This window comes from Sceloporus undulatus, chromosome 6 (assembly GCF_019175285.1).
Source record: "Sceloporus undulatus isolate JIND9_A2432 ecotype Alabama chromosome 6, SceUnd_v1.1, whole genome shotgun sequence".
In the NCBI taxonomy this organism is placed as follows: Eukaryota; Metazoa; Chordata; class Lepidosauria; order Squamata; family Phrynosomatidae; genus Sceloporus; species Sceloporus undulatus.
This window is the reverse complement of record NC_056527.1, coordinates 52,254,197-52,273,978: the sequence shown is the minus strand read 5'-3', so window position 1 is coordinate 52,273,978 and position 19,782 is coordinate 52,254,197. Positions and strand designations below refer to the sequence as shown.

Sequence of the window (19,782 nt, the reverse complement as noted above, 5' to 3'; positions counted from 1 at the left end):
TGTTTTTCTAGTTATGCAACATAATAACAATGTGCAACATTGCCGGCATTTCTCAGTATTAGCTCTGACCATACAGAAAGATACGAGTGATGCAAAGTTATTTAAGGAAGCACATATATAAACAATTTATACATGCATATTAGCAATGCTGCAGTTTTGTAATGAAAGAAATTAGGTTGCCATCATTAAAATTACTAAAGTGCTAGTGTGCTTTGGAGCATCTCCCCCCCCAAAAATCTATTGACACTACCAGTACTGATTTGTCACTACAGTATATTGTATGATCCACATGACTCCTTTGCCAATTGGAAACTATTCAGTTTTATGTTCTAATGGTAGCCTCATGTCCTGAGTACAGCTTTAAGTGTCACAACAATAAAATGTAGTGAGCTCCCATTCCTTTAAGAGTAAGCCACACCTTTTCATGATGTATGCACCAAAAAAATTGTTGTAATCCATAAAGCATATGCTTATTTTCTTCTGGATAAGCTCCAACAGCCATCGTAAGTTTGCAGTGTGATCCCTAGTGCCTCTTCCTTTCCTGAAACCCACTTGCACCTCTGGAATTTCTCTCTTCATATATATGGTAGGAGTCTTTGCTGCATGAATTTTGAGCATGAATTTGCGGCAGAATTTTAGCATGAATTTACTTGCATGGGAAATTAATGCAATCTTTACTTTTTTGTGGATGGGGAAGTATATTGCAAAGTATATTGATAATTTGCAATCTGTGGGACATTGTTTTGTTTTCCATATTTGTTGACAGATTTTAGTTAGAGCTAAAATCAATTCTGTCTCTGGATTTGAAAGTCATCTGTTCCTGTTGATTGATTCTTCCCAATTGCTTTGAGTGAAACTTTCACTTCACTTTCCAAAATTTGGGGTTCGTCTTCTTATGATTCTTCGTCCCATCTGTCATTCATCCTTTCTTCTCTTATGAAGAGCTCTTCTGTGTATTATTTCCAACATCCTTTTGATCTTGGTCGTGTATTATGTTCTTCTTCTGATCGTAGAGCATCATCACCCTTGGTTTAAGGGTGCTACTTAGGAATAGCAAGATGGAGAGGAGGGATCGTCCAGCAAGTTTCTTCTCTCTGCCCTACCACTCTCTTAGGTGCATTTGGTGGAAACAAGAGAGAATTTGGTGCTTCCGGGCTCAAGAACTCCTTCCCTAGCCCATCCCTGCTAACCTTTTGGCGGGAGATAAAAATATTCTTGTGCTACCTGACAAGGGTAGGGCTTTAACTGCTGTGTAATTTAAAATTTAAGGCTTGTATAGAGTTTAAACACATTTTACATTTTAAAGCATCACTGTTTTAACTTTTTAAATCATTTATTTTTAAATTTTTTATATTTATACATTTGAATGTTTTTGTATTGTTTTTAAATTGTGTTGTTTTAAATTTGCTGTCCGACACCTTGAGTCCCTATATTATTAGGATAAAAGCAGGATAATAATAATAATAATAATAATAATAATAATAATTGTAGCATTTGTCTTTTACAGCAGTGCTAGATAGAGTGGTGGACCAGTGCCTGTCTATAAGCCATTGGGTACTGGTCTGTGGCAGGTTTCCAGAAAAGAAATAGTGGTAGCCGATGGGCGCACATATGGTCTCAGTTGCGGGGGGGGAGCCTGCACATTAGATAGCATGGAAGGCCGCGTAGCAACCAAAGATAAACATATCTATTGCAGCATGTGCTATATAGTCCAGTTCTTATAGTCCAGTTCACCAAAGCACAAGGTATTTAATGCATCAGCTAAACCAGACACTGGTTCCAGAAACAATCCTGTTAGTTCCTGTATTTCAAGATTAATTTTTTAGATCATAGGATGTGAATGGTACATGTAGAACCACCAAGTCTCCCTGTCCCTGATGTCTCTTGATTCCTTGCTCCATGCCACCAGTAACGAAGGCTGCATCCATACCACAGAAATAATCTGGCTTGACACCACTTTAACTGCCATGGCTCCATGCTATGGAATTATGGGAATGCTTGTGGATGTACAATATTTTTTGTTGTTTCATTGTCTGTGTAGATACAGAGACTGTCTGGTTTGCCGACTCTACAACACGCAACATATAATTGCCCATGTGAGAAGCAACCTGTGTCTAGATCTAAACTGCACAGTTCTAAAGATTGGCCCTGAGCTTTGTTGATGGTGATTGCAAACGCCAATCGAATATTTAGTATAGCGTGTGTTGCCGCTACGTCCAACAGATGGCGCTGTTTTTTTAAAAAAAACGATTGTTACCTGTCACAGGTGTGACATCTATATATAAAACATAATAGGTTTATAGAAACATGTGCGTATTCGAATGGAACGTTGTGTCAAAATTTCAAAGCAATCAGCGAAGAACTTTCGGACATTTAAGATATTGAACAAATGGACATTTACATTTTCATTTATAGAGAAGATATATATTTTATAATGTATTGGACCAATGCAGTGTCAGTCTGGCGTTGTGTGTGTGCATTTGTGTGATTTTTGTTAATTAATTTACGTCTTAGTCAGAAAAGACACACTTTCTGCTGCTGTCGCGTGATTAATTGGGGGGGGGCAATGGATTGCAGTACAGTATTTCCACAGTGTGTTTTGGACTTGTGTGTCAAGTGGGCTCCATTGTTTTCGTCACAGACAACAGACACACACTTTTGTGTGTCAGACTCAAAAATGATAATAAAAACAGAGTCAGTCAGTGAGTGAGGGGCGAGGCTTAGGCAGAGAGAGAGAGAGAGAGGAGGGGGAAGGGGCAGAGCTGAGGCGCCAACAATAACGGCCGTCGGTGGCGCGAGCGAGCGTGTGCGCATGCGCGAAGCGGAGTGGGCGGGGCCAACCCTGACAGCCTTGGCGGGAGCGGCGCGCGAGCCATGTTGTCCTCGCGCCTTCTTTCCCCGCACTAGGCCCCGCCCCCATTGGCGCGCGTACCCCAACATCCGGGTCCTCTCCGCCGCCGCCGCCTCATTTGCTATTGCTCTCTCTTTCTGTCACACACACAGACGCCTCAAAGGGAGGGAAGGAGGAGGCGGCATTGTTCCGCTTGTCTGCGAGGGAGGAGGAGGAGGAGGAGGAGGAGGCTGAGTGTGGGGCGAAGATGGCGGCCGTGTTGGGAGGGCGAGCCGGCGGAGGCTCCTTCGGTTCCTCTTCTTCCTCGCCGGGGCTGGGCTCTGGTTACGGGGCCTCTCCCTCCTCCTTCAACGCCGCAAACAATGGCAACGGCGGCAACAACGGCGCGGAGTCCCGGGCGGGAGGAGGCGACGAGGATGACGGGCAGAACCTCTGGTAACCATCAGCATCCCCCCCTTCTCTCTTCCCTCCGAGGCTCTAGTGCTGTTCTCCATCTCTCCCTCCCTTGCTCCCTGCAGCCCCAAAGGAGGACCAAGGAGCCTCAAGGGAAGGGAGGGGATATAGAGGGTTGTTCCCAAACAAAAGCAGCCACTCCTGCAAATAGAAATGTCACGTTTTCTTAGTCATGCTCAAAATGGAGGACTGGGGTTTTTTTGGGAATCCTTCCTAGGCAGGAGGTTGGAATGGAGGACGTGTCCTGGAAAAGGAGGACGCCTGGACGGACACAGACACAGAGTTGAAAATATATCCATGTAAATGTAGGCTTCTAAGCCTTGGTCGAAATGGAGGACGTTTTGGAATTTATCCTGGGCAGGAGATGGAAATGGAGGACAGTTCCTGGGAGAAAGGAGGACGCCTGTTCCCCCTGCTCCCCTCAAGAGCCACCTCCTTGCCTAGAAGGGCATCTCTGAAGCCCCTCTTTATCTCCTCCATCACCTTTCCCTGACTGCTTCCTCTTTCCCCCAGAGAGATTTGCCTTTCCTTCCTCATCATCTTCCTTGTTCCTTCCCTCCTCTCTCTCTTGCCTCCAGGTCCTGCATCCTCAGCGAAGTCTCCACTCGCTCTCGGTCGAAGCTGCCTTCGGGGAAGAATGTGGTGCTGCTGGGTAAGTGGTCCTCCTTTCCCTTTCCCCTCATCTCTGGTTTGTCTGTCTGTCTGTCTGCTTCCCCTTCTTCTCCCAGCTTCTGACTTATTAATTAGAAGGATGGGCCTCTTCTGCGCAAAGCTGCGCTGGCCTTGCAGGTTGTGCAGCGAAAGGGAGGGAGGTTGCTGTTGTTGTTGTGGGCCTTCGGGTTTCCAATCACAGGGTTTTCATGGCCAGATTCATTCAGAGGGGGCTTGCCATTGCCTCCCTCTGAGGCTGAGAGAGTGTGACTTGCACAAGACCCCCCCCCATGCGTTTGCATGGCCGAAACAAGACTTATGGCAACCCTATTGTGAAGTTTTCCTGTCAAGGTTTGTTCAGAGGAGGTTTGCCATTGCCTCTCCCTGAGGCTGAGAGAGTGTGGCTTGCTTAAGGTCACCCAATGGGTTCGTGGCTGTGGGGGAGGGGGACCGAACTGCAGAGATTAGTTGATTGTGCCATTTCTCTGCCCACCCCCTGCAGACTCTATTAGATTCCTGGATATAAAGGTACCGGTGTGTTTACATCAATTTCCCATGCATTGTTTCTGGCTAGGAACAGCTGTGTACCGTCTCACAGGGCTTTTGAGCTGGCCTTCAGAAGCAGCCTCCCCCGTGCATTGAGTGGTGCGCTAGGAGAGGGATGGGTATCTGCAGTGGATCTGGGGGAGAGGGCTTGTTTTCAGCCTGGGACCACCGTGGAGTCTGAAGGGGCTGCCAGAATACTGCAAAACAGGGATACTGCTCACAGTTCTGTTTCTGGTTTTTAAAAAGATGCATTTTTAATGTTAACATGAACAAAAGAAGCAACGTATTTAGAAGCAAATGGTCATTCCTGCATGAAATATACTTTTGTTGTTGTTGCAGTACTGGGATCGAAGGTGTGGGGGGGCCCTTTGCTCATTCTTGTGGTGGGTGGGGTAACCTCTGACTGTGAGCATTGCTGTCACGTTGTGTCAGCAGTCAGCCTCTCGCTTTCTTGAATTATGCCATGATGTCTCCACCCATCAGATATGGTTAGCTCCTCCTTGGCTTTCCCTTTCTCTTTCCTTGTTACTTGACAGTGCAGCTGATCCTCTTATTCAAGAGGAGCTGAGGTTTGGGGGTGTTAGGGTGCATCTGGATCAGCTGGTATGCGCTGGTACAGTGTCTCATAACCACCTGGTACACTTTGCATCTTGTACTGAATTACGATCCGTACTCAGGTTCTGCTTTTTTCCCCTTCATTTGATAAGTTAATACAGCACATGTGGTTCCCTGACCAGGTTATTGGCAATATATGATCAAATTAAGTGTTCCAGCAAGGCTATTTCGTGAAATGGTGACGGTTTACCTGTGAGTAGACTCAGCCATGGGTAATACTTCCATTGACTGTTTCAAATAGCTTCTGGCCTAGTTACACCCAAAAGAATTACATTGGCTTTTCACCTTTTAGTGTGAAATTGACTACATGTGAATATAACCAAACACACTTAACTTGGCCTTCTGTCTGTCAGGGCATTGTTTTAAAATATGAAACAACTTGTTAACAAACAGCTTAGTCCTCTGCTTCAGATGAGGATATTAAAGCATTTCATTTACTCTTTTATGCAAATAGAACATGCAGGGGCAAGAAAATGTAAACAAGTTTTGGAAGGAGATCTGAAGCAAGTAGTGTTTTAGAAGGAAACCCTGGACAAATTGGAAAGCAAACTCATAATTCTGTCAAAGACAAACAATATATCTTTTAAAAATGTATTTTATTTAATAATACAGTATCCCTTTCCCATAGTACCAGGATGGCATACAGGATTAATTAAAATATAATACAGCTAACAATTTATCCACTGAATGAAAACAAATCTATTATATTAAAAGTAATAATTGAATCGTACCAGTTTTGAAGCATTTAAAATAATAAAACAAGAAGGGGAATATAGATCACATTATTAAATCACCATTCTATAGAAGCTTCTTCGTTGCAAAATGACTGTCTAGAATAGTTTATTCCTTCTATATTAATCAACATGCAAAATCAAAGGGGAGGTTCAAAATGGAACATGTGAACATACAGATTATTCTTGCACCTCTCAGACCTAGACTTAAAGCTGAATTGGGATAATATGTTTTGTAGTTAGATGTATGATTGTAGTCTTCCAGGGTGTGTAAAACCAGCCTTTAACAAAAAACTACTAAAGCATTAATTGGTTTTCTGTTTAATTATATTAAACCATTTGTGTATTAGCCTTTCAGCCCTGCAGTTAGATTCTAAAGTCTTCTGCCAGACATATTGAGTTAAAAGTCATTTCTGTAAATGAAGAACCAATCTGAGTATTTCTTTAATGTGAGTACTTACACTCTTCTTACCAAACATAGCTATTTAATTTTCACTTGATAAAAAATAAATGGTTCTAGTTTATCTAGTAAGCAGATGTACCTATTGGTTCTGGGCATAGGGTTTTGTTATAATATATATAGAGAGATAGATAGATAGATAGTTTGAGCTACTTTGTTTTATGATCTTGGGATTGGGCCAAGGCAAAGCTAAAGAGAACATGGGGTTGGAGAGAAGGCGGAAATTTTGTCCATTGTGCAGGACTCTATATCTTGATACTTTAACCTAGATACCAGACAGACATTATATAGGAATTGTAAAAATGCATTTCTTCTAAAGTTTTTTTAAAAAGGAAAACATGTAAAATATACATACTATGACAATGTTGTTAGAATGAAACTTAAATGGGAGTGTGTTTAGCTGTAAATTATTATGCTTTAGTGGTCAGTGTTGAGAAAATATAGGAAGAAATATCAGTTGGAAACTTTAAATCAGTTTATCTTGTCCACTTCCTGTGTATTCTTGCGGGGGATCAAAATTGGAGAGAACATTCCTGGTGTGAACTCCTCAGCACAAATTTTGAAAATTAAGCCCTAAGCAATGGCATGGCAATGGACTCTTTTGCCTAGAAAAGGTTAAATTTAAATCTGTTTGTTTTTTAAATGGCTCTATTACATTTTGACCTTACTTGCCTTTAAAATCTTAGATTTTGATGTTTAGTCTATTTATCTAGTTATCTTTGATCTGCATGCCAATGAGCCTAGGGCAACTGTTTTGCTAGCTGTTTGGCTCAATTTGGAAAGTCTCAGAAAGTTCTTGTTTGAATTCATTTGCCTCAGGCTAGTATAGCATGATCACATAAGAAACTCTGTGGCCTAATAATAATTGGTGTTACTAAATGTTTTAGTACGGATGGGTGCTGATGTACGAGGGGGTGCCCAACCCACTTCCCAAAATCTGTGCATAATTTTGTCACTGTAGCTTGAAAGATTTCTTTTGTATTGTAAACTGCCAGTTTGCAGGATCGTAGCTCTAGTTTCTGAATTTTTTGAGATCATTGATAGAACCATGTAAATTAAAAGTGTGGAGTTTTCAATTCTGAATTCTGGGCTGTCATAAACTTCTTTTCCAGCGGAAGAAAACTCCAAAGAAAATCTATGAGAGTATGATCCAAATATTTAGCGACAAGTGCCCGTAGTACTCAACTGTGGTGTGCCACCTTTCAGCTTGGAGATTTTGAGACCAAAGATGCAGCAAGGTGTAGGAAACATTCAACAATGTCCACTCATGAAATTGTTGAGCTTGTTCATGACCTGATTTTGGCCAAGTGGGTGCCAAAATGTTTGAATGCTGACCCAAATTGAAATATTTTGCAAAATTTGGGGATTGAGTGCAAAGACCATTCACCGGATCTTGCTCCGTCTATTTCCTGTTTCCAAACCTTAAAAGGAGATGGCAAGGAAGGAAATTTTTCATTGATTCAGAAGTGATAGCAGCAGCAGATCAGTATTTCAGGGACCAGACATCAGGATTTTTTAGGAGAGGTTAAAGAAACTTGAGGCATGATCTACCAAGGGCTCATTCCCACTACAAAATAACCCCGGTGTGGAAACTGGGTTATTTTGTTATTGTATCTCTCCAGGGCCGTTTACTCCCCTTTGTTGTTCACACTTGAGGGGGGGGAGAAGAACAGCAGCCATAGAGAGAGGTGGAAGAGAGGAAGAGGAGAGGGTCCTTCACCTCCTCCTCGTCCCTTCCAGCTGAGAGGGTGTGACTTGCCCAGGGGCACCCAGTGGGTTTCCATGGCCGAGCTGGGAAAGAAAGTGAAGCCGCGCTCCAAGAACTGTGGTGAGGCCGAGGGGAGGAAGGAATGGAAGAAGGACTGCCCCACCTGCCAGCCTTGGCTGAGCCCAAAGGGAGCACCGCAAGAGAGGAGCCACCCAAGATGGTGCCCTGCACCCCCAAGAACAGCACCAGAGGTAGCTGAGAGAAACAGGCAAGAGCTGGTGCAACTCCCCCAATGTGATTCCAGCCTGTTGTTCCTACTTGTTGAACATTGTTCAGATTCAGGTCTTTTCAAAAGAACTGCCCAAAAACTAATGTCAGGAAAGAACGATCCTTTTGTGTTTGCCTCGTTTTGTTTTGGTTGAAACAGAGCACAGTAGGATCAGAACCTGTTTCAAGTGGGAACGATGGACATATACCCCAGTCAGCAATTTGCTTTAAACTCTAGTATGAACGGGCCCCAAGTGTGTTGAATTTTGGGGTGAATGTGTGGAATAGCATGTAAGTTTCATGGCTCTAGATCATTCCCTTCTTATTTGGGCCAAGAACCTTTCAGCATCTCCTTGTAGTATAGAACAAAAAAGTCAGTTACCTTTCTTACTCATTACAGGCATTGGTGTTTCTACTAATGGACTGTATTAGGACTCTTCCCAGGACAGACACTTGTATATTACATGTTTTCTTACCTTTAGTGAAGTAGTCCAAATAATTGTTCAGTATGAGTGGGTGTTTGTGTGTTATATCATAGAATGTCACTGAGTAAAACTGCATGAAATAGAGCATGACTATATACAGTGGTACCTCGGGTTACGAAATTAATTCGTTCCGCTGCCGCTTTCGTAACCTGAAAAGCCTTCGCAAGCCGAAAACCCATAGGCGCTAATGGGGAAAAGCCGCGATTTCGTGTGAAATAGCGCCGAAAAGCACCAAAAATTTTTTCGTAACCCGAAAAAACGTTCGTAAGCCGGAACAGTTTTTTTGAATGGATTTTTTTCGTAACCCGGAAATTTCGTAACCCGCGCATTTCGTATCCCGAGGTACCACTGTAGTTGGCATTGGCTTGTCACAGTTTTTCTAAAATAGAAATGTGGGATGTAGAAATATTACACTTTGTTAGGAAGCAGCTAGAGACATATTATTTTAAGATGGTAGGCTTAGTAGTAGCCACCTAAATTGATTGTCTTGTCATAAAAAAGCGGGATATAAATAAAAGTTTTATTATTTATTATTTTATTTAAATAAACTAAAAGCACCAGATCTTCTCTGATCTTGGAAGCTAAGCAGGATCAGCACTGTTTAGTACTTGGATGGGAAACCAGTGAATATCAGGTGGCTGTATTTCAGAGGAAGGAACTGGCAAACTACCTCTGAGTACAGTATTCCTTTCCTAAGAGAAGCCTATGAAATTCATGGGCTGGCCATAGGTTGACAGGTGACTTGAAGGCACATACAGAAACAAGCTTAGCAGTGTTAGTAAATGGGAAGAGTGCCTAGGAGAAAATATTGAGTTCTTAATTATTAGTTATTAATTTTAAGTTGTTTCTATGCTTTATCAATGAATGTACAAAAAACTGGGTTGAAGTCATAATGAGTTATTTTAAAATAACAAGACATCAAGTTGCTGTGAGAATGACTGACTGTATGTTACGATCCTCAAATGATACAAGGCTACCATCTTCAGGTAGGAGCCCTGGTGGTGCAGTGGTTAAATGGCAGTACTGCAGCCACTCACAGCCACAAGGTTGTGAGTTCGACCCTGCAGGGCTTCAGGATCCACTCAGTCTTCCATCCTTTCTTAGGTAGGTAAAACTTGTACCCAACTTGTTTGGGGCAATTGGCTTACACACTGTAAAGTATGTAGGGAATGCTAGTTCACAGATGAGTGGTATAGAAATATATTTGCTATTGCTGTTTAGAAAAGGATATCCCATTTAATTTAAATCTTTTGAGTAAACATTTTCATACTGGTTCATATTTCTGCTGCTCTGTTCACTTCCTTGTTTTTAATGTGTTTCAAGTAAGGAAGCTATGTATCCAGTTAAGGGCTGGAGAAGCAATTTTATTTTCATTTTCATATTAAAAGTAACAGGAGTTTCCTGTATAGCTTTTTTTCTTTGTCATATTTAGTATATTATTAATATATTATATTTAATATATTGTCTGCAGATTTTACATAAATTATTTCATTCTTCAGGAATGTCCTCCAGTGAATGTGGAACATAATACATTTCAATTGTACTTTACCAGTCTGCTTTCTGATGCTGTTTATGTTGACATGATAGTTTTATTCTTAAATAAGTAAAATATTTAAATACTCTGGAAGTCAGGGCTATTTCCTTTTCCCTGTACATTTTGTTAGCTTTGCAGAAGCATTAGGTACAGACACAATGTTCTGGATATCTTTTGTGTGCTAGTGTTAGTTACTCAGATTTTTGCTCACATTCACCCTGACATATCAGCAGGGCATGCCACAGTGGGGATTAGTAAGTGGAATGCAGTCTTGTAGTTTCCCTTGATAGTCAACCTCATTGAAAATGTTGGGACAAATTCTGAATAGGCTGGTGACCAGAGGGATGTGCATTGAGTGTCTGGTGAGGTATCTGTTCTCCCCAATAGGAATGTCAGTGTATTCATAGTTAATGTTAGGGTTAGCATTAAGTTTATGTTGAGAATAGGTTTCATATGGACTACTTTTGTTTCTTGACTCCAGTGACAATTCCAATGTCTACCTTAGCCAATTGACAACCAGAGCACATTGTTTTTGCTTCACTGCGTAATGGGTCACTGAAAAACAACAGATGACCTTCTTTTTTTTGTTCCAGTGCAAATGTATTCCTGGCAGCAGTAGATTTTTTGACATTTTTGACCATGCTGGTTTCTGTTTGTGTTTGTGTGTGTTTTTTTTAAAGTTACATGACAAGTAACTGAAATTTCAAAAAAACTGCTTATAGTTATTCAGGTCACAGTACTGTACTGAAGCAGAATGTTTATATTTAACTGTAATCGGGTCAACTTTGACTTATGGCGATCCTATGAATGAGAGACCTCTAAATCACGCTATCATCAACATCCCTGCTGAGATCTTGTAAACTCAGGGCGATGGCTTCCTTGATTCAGTCTATCCATCCGGAATGCGATCTTCCTCTTTTCCTCCTGCCTTCCATGTTTCCAAGCATTGTTGTTTCTTCTAATGAGTCATGAGTTCTCATGATACAGTCAGCGCACTGTATTGGCAGGCTAGCCATTCGGGGATTGGAACCTCCACAGATGACCCCAATCCATTATTGTCAATGGCAGCGCATGCATGTAGCCACACCAACACAGTCACACTGACTTTGCAAATGCATTGGCAATAATGGGCAAGGTCCTGCACTTTTTAGTATCTCTGGTGGTGTCTGGGACAGAACCCATGCCAATACGGAGGGCCAACTGTAGGCCCAAAGTTTCACAATCTCAGGCAGGTTACAAACCGCCACTTGGGACGTCTGCAGGTCGTCCCATTTTAAAAAAGGGGCGTCTCTTCTAGATGCCCCTGGCTCTAGTACGGACTCTGTCCGTACAATATGGCGCCGGCCGTTCCACACGGCCAGCGCCATCTTTACGTATCAGACGCTGTGCATCCGAACGTGTCGCGGCATCTGTGACATTGTGAATGCGCCCCTGGCGCCTCGCGACATCACAGAGGCACCGCAAGAAGAAGCTCCATTTTGGAGCTTCTTTTTCGGTCCGTGCGGGAGCCGCGTGGTGTGGCTGCTGCGGCTCCCGCACGGAGCAAACGGTGGCAGCAGACCGCCTCAAAGCAGCGGTTTATAACCCGCCTCAGTTTAATCATCTTGGTTTCTAGAGAAAGTTCAGGCCAGATTTGCTGTAGAACCCATTCATTTGTCTTTTTAGCAATCCACAGTCTCCACACAACTCTTCTTCAGCACTACATTTCAAATTAGTTGATTCTCTTCCTATCTATTTTCCTCAATGTCCAGGTTTCACAACAATACATAGAAACGGGAAACATCCTAATTTTAACATTAAATGATATAGCTTTTCACTCTGGAATCTTGTCTAGTTTCTTCAAAGCTGCTCTTCCAAGTCCTAGTCTTCTTCTGATTACATGACTGCAGTCTCCATTCTGATTAATGAATGAGCCAAGATGTGGAATATTTTTAACCATTTCAATGCCTTCATCATCTACTTCAAAGTTATAAATAATAATAAAATAAAATCTTTATTTATATCCCGCCCTTCCAAAAAGATCAGGGCGGCTTACAATAATGCAACAGGTGCAATTGAATACAAAGTTAAAAACATATAACAATCAAAACAATACTGTACATAGTCTAAAAAACAATAAAATCCCCGTTAGCCCATCCTCATGGCCACGGAAGAGGAGGGAGGCCCGCAGGATATTTAATCGGGGAATGCCTGCTTGAATAGGAAGGTTTTGAGGTCCTTCCTAAATTGGGCCAGGGTGGTAGATGAGCGGAGCTCTGTGGGCAGCGTATTCCAAAGGGCTGGGGCAGCTGTGGAAAAGGCCCTTCTTGAGGTAGAAGCTAACCTGGCCCCAGGCACCTTCAGCAATTGCTGCCCTGATGTTCTGAGGGTGCGAGGCGGATTGTGCGGGGAGAGGCGGTCCTTTAGGTACCCTGGGCCCAAGCCATTTAGGGCTTTATAGGTGATAACCAACGCCTTATATTGAGCTCGGAAGCGAATGGGCAGCCAGTGAAGATCTTTAAGCACAGGTGTTATGTGGCTGGTCCTGGATACGCCAGTGACCAGCCGGGCTGCCATATTCTGAACCATTTGGAGCTTCCGAGTTTGGTATAAGGGTTGCCCCATGTAGAGTACATTGCAGAAGTCCAATCTCGAAGTTACCAGAGCATGTACTACAGTTTCTAGGTCCCTCCGGTCCAGGTATGGGCGCAGCTGGCGAATCAGCCGGAGCTGGTAACAAGTGTTCTTGACCGTCGCATTCACCTGAGCAGTCAGATGAAGCGACGAGTCAAGAACCACTCCCAGACTGCGCACAGAGTCCTTCACAGGGAGCGTGACCCCGTTCAGGACAGGTGGAACCACCGCCATTCCTGGACCGGGGGAACCTATCACTAGTACCTCCGTTTTCTCTGGATTTAGTTTGAGTCGGTTTTTCCTCATCCAGCCCATTACTGACTCCAGACAGGCCACGAGAGGAGAGACGCCATCCCCAGTCACTGCATCAGTCGGAGACATAGAGAAAATAATTTGGGTGTCATCAGCGTACTGATAACCCCGCGCCCCATGTCTCCGGATGATCTCTCCCAGCGGTTTCATGTAAATGTTAAATAGCATGGGAGACAGAATGGCTCCTTGAGGGACCCCAGTTTTAAGGGCCCGCTCGCTGGAGCACACGTCTCCCAGCTGCACCATCTGGGACCTCCCAGAGAGGTAGGAACGGAACCACTGGAGCGCAGTGCCCCCGATTCCCACCTCAGCCAGGCGCCCCAGAAGGATACCATGGTCTATGGTATCGAAAGCCGCTGAGATGTCCAAGAGCACCAACAGGGACACGCTTCCCCTATCGATGCCCAGACGGAGATCATCGACCAAGGCGACCATGGCCGTCTCAACCCCGTGACCCGCCCGGAAGCCAGTTTGAAATGGGTCCAGATAATCCGTTTCATCCAAGACCATCTGAAGCTGGATCGCAACCGCCCTCTCGATCACCTTTTCCAAGAATGGTAGCAGCGAAACAGGCCGATAATTATTATGTACCAGGGGGGTCGAGGGAGGGCTTCTTTAGGATCGGTTTTACAATGGCCAATTTAAGATCCGATGGAAATCGCCCATCCCTCAAGGAGGGATGTACAGTTGACCTTGGTATCCACTAGGATTTAATTCCAGGACCCACCACGTATACCAAAATCCATGGATGCTCAAATCCCATTAAATATAATTGGATAGTAAAATGGTGACCCTTACATAAAATGGCAAAATTAAGGTTTGCTTTTGAGAATTTATGTATTTTTAAAATATTTTCAAGCAATGGATGGTTGAATCCATGAATAAAGAGGACCAACTCGTAGTCATTCAAAGTGAAGACATGAAGACAAACTTCCAATTTTAGAAAGAGAAGTGGAAGCTGCATTCGGAGCACTTGGGAGAAATAAATCACCAGGAATAGATGGTGTACCAACAGAGCTGTTTCATTCTGTAGAGACAGAATCTTATTTAGTTATAACTAAAATGTGGAATATGGAAAACAAAACAATGACCCATAAGTTGGAAACATGCAATATACATCCTAATTGCCAAGAAAGGGGACACCAGGGATTGCAGCAGACACATGACCATTATTAGATTATCCTTCCATGTAAGCAAACTGATGCTCAAAATTCTACATTCTACTATGCATGGCGTGAGAAATTCCAGATACTTTAAGTTGGCTTTGGGAAAGGAAGAGGCATTAGGAATCCTATTGCAAAAATATGTTGAATAATGAAGTGCACCAAAGAATTTCAGATGAAAATCAGCCTGTGCTTTATAGATCTTAGCAAATTATTATTAATTATGACAAACTATGGATTGCTCTTAAAGAAAGCAGGTGTGCCACTGAACATATTATACATAAAGCAAGATTAGACTTGGCAGAAGAAGGTGTGAAAATTGGAGGATGAAACATCAGTTTAAAATATGCAGGTGACACGATACTGCTAATAGAAAATAGCAAAGACTTGGAATAGAGAAAGTGAAGGAAGAAAATGCCAAGGCAGATTTACAGTTTATCATCAAGATAAAGATAATGGCCACCAATTATTCACATTACTTTGATGTAGATGATGAAGACATTGAAATAGTTAAAAATATTCCACATCTCATCAAGACCTCTGCAGCACCTTTGAGGCTAAAGATTTTATCACATGGGATGCTTACCGTGAGTAAATCGCCATGAAATCGTCAGAAATCATGAACGAAGCATGATCGGGTTTCACAGCCCTGCATGCTTCTCCCATCAGTAAATTGTCATGGAGGCATCAGGGCTTGCTTCTCCTGTGAGTAGAGCATCCTCGGAGCTGTCATTTGATAATAACGGGATCTCCCATTATTGCCAAATTGCAGCTCCATGATGATTTACTGACGGAGAAGTGCATGGAGGTGTGAACCCCGATCACGCTTCTTTCATGATTTCTGATTATTTCTTGACATTTTACTCATGGTAAACCTCCCATGTGATAAAGTCCGAAGGCAGCATCTGCATTGTAGAAATAATCTGGTTTGACACCACTTCACCTGCCGTGGCTCAGTGCTGTGGAATTCTGAGAATTGTTGTTTGTTGTGGTGCCACAGCAAGCTACAATTCCCAGAATTCCATAGCATTGAGCCATGGTGTCAAACCAGATTAAATCTGTTGCGCGGATGCAGCCTTAGTCTCAAAGATGCTGCAGGGGCTTTTTAAAAATCTTGTTATGCTAATACAGACTTAACATGGATATGCTTTCGAATATTACTGTATGTGTATAGATTTGCTTAAATAAAATCTTATATTGAGCCAGTTTATTTTAAGGGCTGTTTTAACATAGGTGAAAGTTAAGAACAGAATCCATCTCAAAGCATTTATTGTTGTTGTCCCTGTTTTTAATCTGTTCTTTTATCTTGAGTTATATTTTTGTTATATTTATATTCATTGTTAAGAAAACCAAATATCTGCTTTTAGATAAAACTGAATAGACTCTCCAAAATGTTTTTTAAAAATTCTGCTGAAGATACAATCAGGATTGAGAAAGTATTTAGTAGAGAGTTAGCCTGCCTAGGTATTAATCTAAGAGCTTTATTTACAAATACTTGTTCAGTGCTTATAGAGGCACTTTGCTTGGCATCTTAGCATGCATGTTTGATATTTCTGGCTCAGGCATAATGATAATCAATTCTTGTCAAATTTTGTTTTCTAAATTCTGCTGCGGTGCTGCAATTAGCAGTGAAAGCTTAGCATTAAAAATATAGGCCTGTTACAGACTGCCAAAATGAAGCTGCTTCGGGTCTCTTTGGAGGTATGCTATTTAAATGATGCATGGGTCCTAAGAGTCCAGAGATCGCGCCAAAGCCACACTCCATTCCTAAGCACTGGAGTGCAGCTTTTGGTGCAGCTTCCGGATTCTTAGGATGCATGCATCATTTAAAGAGCATACCTCCAAAGAGACCCGAAGCAGCTTTATTTTGGCAGTCTGTAACAGGCTGAAGAAACCCAATTTGTTGTCCCCTATTGATTTTTCTGATCTTCACAATCTTTCAAAATTTGGAAGAGGATGAGGTATTATATGATACAACCACCTCATGTTTCCCAATTGCATATATAGCAGCAGTTTGTCACAGAGAAGAATTGAGAGGGGGTCACTATAGGTAGCTAAAGATCACATTTTAGTTTCACCTTTCTGCAGGAATATCTTGCGTAAGATAGCCTGATGTGATGTTACAGCATTTTGTACTTCTCAGTGATTGCTTTATTCTTCATTTGCTTTGTTGTTATAGGTGCTTTTGTCAAAAACCTTGTTTAGCTGCTACTATAGCTAGTTAAAAGTAGTCAATCAAAATTTCTCAGCAGTGGTTGAGATCGATGCTCATCAGCTTCATTTTGGAATACAAAAACCATTAAGTGTATAGTTCTTCTTGAGCCTTTCTGTGACAAATCTGAAAGCCTTCTCTTCCCGTCAAAGAAACACCCCTTTTAGCTCCTCTTCTCTCCCTTCCCAATCCGATCTGAAAGCCTTCTCTTCCCATCAGAGAAACACCCCTTTTAGCTCCACTTGTTTTCCTTCCAATCTGAAAGCCTTCTCTTCCCATCAGAGAAATACCCCATTTAACTCCACTTCCTTTTCTTCCCAACCCGATGTTAAAACCTCTCCTCCAGCACCTGGGAAGTGGAGTTAGTGGTCGAGTGAGGTCCAGAAAAGAAGGAGGGATTGATGTGGTGTTTTCCCCTTTCCATTCTTTGTTATAGCTCCTAGGTTTTACCCTCGACTTATCCACGAGTCATATCAAAATCCATGATTTTGACCCCGAAACCGTCCCTCAACTTATACATGATGTCGACTTGTACGCAAGTTTATATGGTACATCTCTTCAATTTTTTTAAAAATCTTTTTTCTTTTGTGGATCGATGAGCAAAGTGAAACCATTCAGATGCTGGCTTGTGGGTCCCAAAATCTCTAACTACCAAAGATATGAAGGTCTGCCTTTTGCCTGCTCTTAGAACAATTATGTCTTGCAGGGTTCTACTTCAGTTCTGTGCATTGCATGATTCTCCAAAGATTACCATAATCTGAGGATATGGGAGACAATACATTCTGTATAGCAAATATGAGGGAAACATTTCCTAATGAAGCAAAAAGAGATGTAGAAAACATTTACTGTAATCTAAAAGAATAAGGCATGAACAAAGAAAAAATACATTTAAAACTGATCTAGAGTGTTTAATTTCCTTAGTGTTGATTTTCACATGGAAATGTGGAATTTATCTGATTGATAAAATATATTTTTGTTTAAGAAGACTTTTAATCAGGAAGCTGCTTATTGGGATGTGTGTTCTTATTTATTTTTAACTTTCTCAGAAATGATCCAGTTTGAGACTGCTTTAACTGCCCTGACTCAGTCCTAGGGAATCCTGGGAATTGTAATTTATTATGGCACCAGAGCTTTCTAACAGAGAAGGCTAAATGTCTCACAAAACTACAATTCCCAGAATTCCCTGGCATTGAGCCAGGGCAATTGAAGTGGTCTCAAAATGGATTATTTCTGCAGTGCGTTTCAGACCATAGCCATGTTAGTCATCCATACGCAAAGAGATATTGTAGCCCTATAAGAGTGAGTGAAAGAAGTTTGTAACGTAAGCTTTCATAGACTACTTCATCTAAAGTTGCATCTGATGAAATAGACTTAGTCTAAAAAAGTTTATGCTCTTTCATTTAGTCTCAAAGGTGCTACAATAGCCAACATACAATAGTATGTTGTCCTTTACCTCTGGCAGCGCATTGCTTTGGATGAGCCATGTGAATAATTAGGTAAAGGTTTTGGTTTTTGGTTTGTTTTCGAGTGGGGACTGCTTTTAGGTTCACTTTTTTAAAAAAAAAGCATGAGCATTCTTCATACTATACAGTCAGGGTGATTACTCTTTTGAGCATTGGACTAGGACTCTGGGAGGCCCAGTCTCTGATCAGCCATGAAAACCCACTGGATGATCTTGGGCAAGTCACACTCAGTCAGTCTGAGAGAAGAGCAATGGTAAACCCCCTCCGAACAAATCTTGCCAGGAAAACACGATCATAAAGTCACTTTAGAGTTGCCATTATTTGGGAACAACATGAAAACGCAAAACATATCTCATGCTATGCCTATATTATACTGTCTGCCACAGGCAGGCACTAACTGTCCTTAGTCAGTTTCTAACTTAAACCAATTTTCACAAGTTCAACCCAAAAAAATATTATGTTGTGATATTAATTAGGTTATCTTTTAAAATGTTTCTAGGAGAAGATGGAGCAGGTAAAACTAGTTTAATTGGAAAACTTCAAGGAATTGAGGAATACAAGAAAGGAAGAGGAATGGAATACTTGTATTTAAATGTGCATGATGAAGACAGAGATGGTAAGTACCCGCTATGATAACTACAGGAGTAAGAACATTACATTTCTGATTGTCTTGGTATTCTCTGCTGATTACATTTTCATTTGCTTTCATATTAAAGTATTATTTGTTTTCTGTGTTTAATTTTCTGAACCTCTGCCTGTTTTTTCCTCCTTTTTTCAACAATTTCCCCATCTCACACCCCCCCCCCCCTTTTTAATTTAATTTCAAGTATGATTACAAAGAAAAATAGAAAATCATGAGAAAGGAGTAGGGAAGGGGAGGGAAAGGAAATGATATAGGGTATGATTAAGAGCTCACCCCATTTACTGTCAGTTAAATATTACGTCACAGTAGCACAGTTTAAAACAGTAGTCCCTACTGTTCTTGTCTACCGCCCACTTTCCTTTTGGGCAACAACCTTAATGACCCCCCCCATGCATATTTCTTTATATTAGTTCTAGAGTTTTACTGCAAATTCAAAACAACCCATCTCAGTTACTGCTCCCCTTTCACCCGGTCACCTTGGGAGCAACAACTATTCAGTAACTAATATCAGCAATGTAAACCCACTATGGATGAAGCAAAATACAAAATCCCCAGATCTTTTCCTTTTAGGCTGATAGAAGCCTTTTGCAGGTGGGTGGTGTTCTTTGGATTCTGCCCTCTATTGTTTCTTTCATTAAAAAACTAGACGAGGAGTAGATCAGAATTCATGGAATTTAAATTCAGTTGCACATTTGACTTTTATACAGGTATCATATTCATGAAAATTTATAAACACTAGCCATAAAGTTGGACTACAGTACAGTGTGCATTTCCCTTATCCAAAATGTTTGGGACCAGAAGAGTTTTTGGTTTCAGATTTTTCAGGATTTTGGACACATATACATAAGGAGGTAGCTTGGAGATGGGACCCAAGTCTAAACACAAAATTCATTTATGTTTCATATACACCTTATACACATAGCCTGAAAGTAATTATATACAGTATTTTAAATAGTTTTGTGCACAAAACAAAGTTTTTGTACACTGAACCATCAGAAAGCAAAGCTGTAATTATCTCAGCCGCCCATGAAAAAAGTTTTAGACTTTGAAGTATTGTGGATTTTGGAATTTGGTG

General features: G+C 41.6%; 1 protein-coding gene across 2 annotated transcripts in view; it reads left to right on the top strand.

Moving 5' to 3' along the window:
• The first annotated feature begins 2,951 nt into the window (after positions 1–2,951).
• The window catches only part of DYNC1LI1 (dynein cytoplasmic 1 light intermediate chain 1), a 32,031-nt gene continuing 15,200 nt past the window's right edge, over positions 2,952–19,782 (top strand). Inside the window, exons 1-3 of one of the 2 annotated variants that reach the window (XM_042475873.1) lie at positions 2,952–3,286; positions 3,883–3,956; positions 18,564–18,680. In XM_042475873.1, coding sequence (XP_042331807.1) covers positions 3,099–3,286; positions 3,883–3,956; positions 18,564–18,680 — 379 coding nt within the window. In that variant the 5' untranslated portion in view covers positions 2,952–3,098. The remainder of the gene's footprint in view (positions 3,287–3,882; positions 3,957–18,563; positions 18,681–19,782) is intronic. The other variant, XM_042475872.1, reaches the window with a different exon arrangement.